Source organism: Triticum urartu, chromosome 6A (genome assembly GCF_056163025.1).
Source record: "Triticum urartu cultivar PI428250 chromosome 6A, HENAU_Tu73, whole genome shotgun sequence".
Classification (NCBI taxonomy): Eukaryota; Viridiplantae; Streptophyta; class Magnoliopsida; order Poales; family Poaceae; genus Triticum; species Triticum urartu.
The window spans coordinates 444,106,083-444,111,615 of NC_141878.1; the positions used below are offsets into that span (position 1 = coordinate 444,106,083).

At 40.5% G+C, this 5,533-nt stretch overlaps 1 protein-coding gene across 1 annotated transcript; it reads left to right on the forward strand.

The window, feature by feature from the left end:
- Nucleotides 1–1,172: 1,172 nt before the first annotated feature.
- On the forward strand, nt 1,173–2,767 carry LOC147965612 (uncharacterized). The gene is made up of 6 exons (XM_087526863.1): nt 1,173–1,431; nt 1,516–1,614; nt 1,708–1,839; nt 1,930–2,035; nt 2,118–2,191; nt 2,431–2,767. The coding sequence occupies exons 1-6, from the start codon at nt 1,231–1,233 to the stop codon at nt 2,521–2,523; spliced, it is 705 nt and encodes a 234-aa protein (XP_087382989.1). The 5' UTR covers nt 1,173–1,230; the 3' UTR covers nt 2,524–2,767.
- Nucleotides 2,768–5,533: the final 2,766 nt, after the last annotated feature.

Sequence of the window (5,533 nt, forward strand, 5' to 3'; positions counted from 1 at the left end):
GAAAATGGGACCAAAGCTACACCCAACACCAAGTTTTGGCAGGAAGCAACTGCATACGCAGATGAGGTGGAGAGAAGTGTTCGGAAAACACCTCGTAATAACCAGAATGTTGCTTCTACATCAGCTCCTGCGACGAACCAATCCACCGGAGAGGAAGATACGAGGCGGAGGATTCTTGATACGTACGAAGATGCAAGTTTCAGCTTTCTACCTCCCGGTCAAACTTGGACCCAAGTATGGTCCGAACCTGCTTCGTCGCCACATCAGCCACAATCTGCCGATGCCGCTACTGCAGTTGGACAATCCTCAGCTCCAGGTCAGTGCATCGTATACCACTACCAAGTTGACTTCATCATCAATTGTTCATCACTAACTCCACTGGCATACATCTCAGAAAATGCAGGACCAACAACCATGTCAACAGTGGACGCAAACTTGGCGCACATCAGTCACGGAACATCCCCTGTACATTCGCCACCACCAACATCACCAACCCATCTCAACCAGGTGCATTATTTCATTTCTCAACACTGCTTCCGTTCACCCCACTTGTAGCTTCCGTTACATATTCCCCATGTTTCCAACAACCACCATATGTAGCTTCCATTACACATATGTCTATTACATATTTTCCATTCATTACTCAATAAATGCATCATTTCACCCCATTCCTAGCTTCCATTACTTATTCCTCAAGTTTCCAACAATTTGTTTACATGCTTTAACTTAGGAAACTGGAACCAAAGCACCTAGTAGCATCCATATCGTGACCGAGGTACTGATGCATCCTTTCCAACTCACTTTCACTCCAAAACCCCAATCTATCTCCACCAAACCACATTAACAACAAATAATGTATTTGTACATACTATGATCCATTCAGGTACAACAACCCACCGTGAGGGATGTCCCTGAAACTATTGTCACCCAAACTCACGAAAAGAAGAATAGGAAGAAGCGAGCTTGTCTTCGAAAAACTAAGGACACAAGGTTGAAGAAGCTCAAGGTTAACAGTTCATCAATTCAAATATACACTAAGTACATTACCACCAGATGTGTGAGACCTCTGACAAAAAAAGAAATCAGGTTACAATTTCCATCATTTATAATTCATCTCATCCATTTCCTTAAAATCCTTCATACCGAACCATGCTTCCACAATAGCCTACTCATGCTTACAATCCATGAAATATTTTCTTCCACCATTTACTTATAGGGCACATTCTTTCCATGTGTTCTCCCAGGGCTCCTTTTGTTGATTACCAGGGGTATCACATATCATATGAAGATTTCCGCGAGGCAATGAAACCACGCGGGTTCGTTGACACCCATACAATGGAGCTCTACATTCGACAATTCAACCTTGAACAATCAATTCAGACTTGTGGCTCCGCTATTCCAACCAAATATGCATTCTCACAATCTTTGACCGTAACTACATTTCACCCCTGTCTTTAATGTTTCATTATTTACATAATATAATTATCCTAACATGTTGTTTATACCTTTCAAGAGGCTAAACTACTGGTTCCCGAGGACCAATTCATTGCATCCAAGTGCCTTCGTGAATTCGACACTGCATACCAAGATGGCTCGCTCAAGTCTAAGGATCTTGTATGCCTCCTTACATTTTTATTGAATGTTGTTGATTAACAATAAATGTTCAAATCTGACCAGTCATATGGCTCTAACCATGATAATTTGCAGCTATACTTCTCCATCCCCCCAAAACAACATTGGATCGTGTGTTGCATCAACCTTCTTTACAAACAGATCAACATATTTGACTCAGCCAGGAAGCTCAAGAATGACGAGGCATATGAGATATCCAACAATCTGGTTAGTACTCTCTGCGACTTACAATAAAGAAATTCTAGTTCCATGTTTTATGATGATGCATCCATTACATTTTGCATCCATGTCTTTTAGGTTACCAATTTTGTGACATTTGCAGCACATGCTAAAGCTTTCACAAAGTTGGATTTCATGAAGTTCACGTGTTTCAACCCTCCGGAATGCCCCCAACAGAAAACACAGTAAGTTTCATACAAACTATTTGCAACTCAATTATTAAGAACCTACACACTAAGTTCGACGCTTTGTCCCCTATATTACCAACTACGATTGTGGAATATTCTCAATGCTCTTCATGAAGCAATGGGATGGGAAGAAAATGGCAGAATTTTGCAAGGTACTTCGCCTCTATCCTAACGTGTCAACTATAGGCATCTACCATTTGTTTTCCATGCTTCCGACCAACAAAACTACCATTATAGTTGCCCCACAAACAAGCATGTTTGTGATTCATCCTACATACACCTCACAAACAAATCTTTTCAATTTCACATGCTATCAACACATCCTTCTCATGCTTCAATCTACACAATTGTATGCTTCAATGCTCTAACCACAAGCTGATGTCTATTGCAGGACACTTATGACCATCATGCGCTTATCACAAAAGAAATCCTCACTTCACAACTCAACACCCAAGATCCAAGCTGGGTACTGAAGAAGAAATGAGAAGCCTGCATAGTCGTGTTCAAGAAAATAAAAATCCGTGCTTGAGAAGCCATCCTAGAAGCGTACAAGAGAATAAAAGATGACGCTTCTATCAACTATGTGCTTTGAGTTTTTCTGTGTAATTATTAGCTTATTTTTTCTAAGACACTACTTTTCTGTACCCAACTAGTACTGTCATGTTTGTGTCCTTAATTGATTGGGATTCTGGTCATCGGTTACCCTACCCCATCTACATTTCAGAGCACATTTTACCTGTTTTATGGATCAAACTCTTATTCAGAAGTACTTACAAAGAAATTTACCCAAGTTGTACATTATTATTTTTTAATCAATGCCATCTCCAACCAACATCCCCATGCTCCTACTTCATACAATTTTTTCCACTACATTTTTGCTGATGCTTCTTCCTCACATCACTCTTTCATATTAAGATATCCCCGCCTTGTATAACATATTATTTCACACCCATACAAATGGATGTTTCGGTCTTGGAAACAAGATGCTTCCAGGTAATCTGCTACTAATCAAACTAACCAAACTGACCTTCAAAACACCAGCCATTCCACAAACTTATTACACACCTCTATACTTTTTTCCTTTGCAAAAATGTTTCATTATATTACCTAACTATCTATCACAAACTACATTTGAAATGATTAGGACTCGGCAATCCCATTTTTTCACACATGCAATTCAGGAAGCAATGTCAATTTTTGTTCATATCCTTATTCAAACTCCAACTAATACACTGGATAGGTTCAAAGTTTCTGCATCAAAAGCATACCCAGTACAAACCACAACAAATCTCAAATCTTAAACATGTTCTAACCAACTTTTTACACCAAAAACACACTACTTGGTAACATACCAGATATCGCTTATTCTCAAACTGAAACAAACTTTGCATTTTACAGTGTCAGCTCCGTCTGTCTCCTAACTTTCTCCAACTCCTGCTTCCGCCTCTGCCTCTCAAGCGCTAGATATGGGCAATTTCTATTGTCGTGCCAATCCTCTTTACAGTACGAACATAGACCCTTCTTCTTTCCTTTTTGCTGCGCATTTTCCCGTCGAATCTCCACCAGGGGTTTCTTCCTCTTCTCTTTATCTTTTGGTCTACCTTTTTTCACAGATTTAGGAGGATTTTTCACACTGCTACATGATACGTCTCCAACGTATCTATAATTTTTGATTGTTACATGCTATTATATTATCTATTTTGGATGTTTATGGGCTTTATTATACACTTTTATATTATTTTTGGGACTAACCTATTAACCCAGAGCCCAGTTCTAGTTTATGTTTTTTCCTTGTTTTAGAGTATCGCAGAAAAGGAAAATCAAACGGAGTCTAATTGACCTGAAATTTCACGGAACTTATTTTTGGAACGGAAGCAATCAAGAAGACTTGGGGTGTACGTAAGGGAAGCAACGAGGAAGGCACGAGGCAGGGGGGCTCCCACCCCCTGGGCGCGCCCTCCCTCCTCGTGGGCCCATCGTGGCTCCCCTGATGTATTTCTTCCTCCTATATATACCAATATACCCTAAAATCATCGGAGAGCGGAATAGATCGAAAGTTCCGCCGCCAGAAGCCTCCGTAGCCACCGAAAACCAATCTAGACCCGTTCCGGCACCCTGCCGGAGGGGGAAATCCCTCTTCGGTGGCCATCTTCATCATCCCGTCGCTCTTCATGACGAGGAGGGAGTAGTTCTCCCTCGGGGCTGAGGGTATGTACCAGTAGCTATGTGTTTGATCTCTCTCTCTCTCTTGTGTTCTTGAGGTGATACGATCTTGATGTATCGCGAGCTTGCTATTATAGTTGGATCTTATGATGTTTCTCCCCCTCTACTCTCTTGTAACGGATTGAGTTTTCCCTTTGAAGTTATCTTATCGGATTGAGTCTTCAAGGATTTGAGAACACTTGATGTATGTCTTGCATGTGTTTATCTGTGGTGACAATGGGATGTCACGTGATCCACTTGATGTATGTTTTGGTGATCAACTTGCGAGTTCTGTGACCTCGTGAACTTATGCATAGGGGTTGGCACATTTTCGTCTTGACTCTCCGGTAGAAACTTTGGGGCACTCTTTGAAGCTCTTTGTGTTGGTTGAATAGATGAATCTGAGATTGTGTGATGCATATCGTATAATCATACCCACGGATACTTGAGGTGACATTGGAGTATCTAGGTGACATTAGGGTTTTGGTTGATTTGTGTCTTAAGGTGTTATTCTAGTACAAACTCTTGAATAGATTGATCAGAGAGAATAACTTTGAGGTGGTTTCGTACCCTACCATAATCTCTTCGTTTGTTCTACGCTATGAGTGACTTTGGAGTGACTCTTTGTTGCATGTTGAGGGATAGTTATATGATCCAATTATGTTATTATTGTTGAGAGAACTTGCACTAGTGAAAGTATGAGCCCTAGGCCTTGTCTCCTAGCATTGCAATACCGTTTACGCTCAATTTTATCATTAGTTACCTTGCTGTTTTTATATTTTCAGATTACAAATACTCATATCTATCATCCATATTGCACTTGTATCACCATCTCTTCTCCGAACTAGTGCACCTATACAATTTACCATTGTATTGGGTGTGTTGAGGACACAAGAGACTCTTTGTTATTTGGTTGCAGGGTTGTTTGAGAGAGACCATCTTCAACCTACGCCTCCCACGAATTGATAAACCTTAGGTCATCCACTTGAGGGAAATTTGCTACTGTCCTACAAACCTCTGCACTTGGAGGCCCAACAACGTCTACAAGAAGAAGCTTGCGTAGTAGACATCAAGCTCTTTTCTGGCTCCGTTGCCGGGGAGGTTAGCGCTTGAAGGTATATCTTTAGATCTTGCAATTGAATCTTTTTGTTTCTTGTTTTACCACTAGTTTAGTTTATAAAAGAAAACTACAAAAAAATATGGAATTGAGTTTGCCTCATACGCTTCATCTTTTTAATATCTTTCGTGAGTATGATGGAAAGGAAAATCGTGCCAAAGTGTTAGAAGAAGAA

Excerpts from the sequence above, each read along its gene's own strand:
- LOC147965612 (XM_087526863.1), top strand. The coding sequence starts at position 1,231 with ATGTGTTCTCCCAGGGCTCCTTTTGTTGATTACCAGGGGTATCACATA. Across the intron at positions 1,432-1,515 it reads CATTCTCACAATCTTTGACC|GCTAAACTACTGGTTCCCGA; the intron begins GTAACTACATTT and ends ACCTTTCAAGAG. Across the intron at positions 1,840-1,929 it reads ATGAGATATCCAACAATCTG|GTTACCAATTTTGTGACATT; the intron begins GTTAGTACTCTC and ends CATGTCTTTTAG.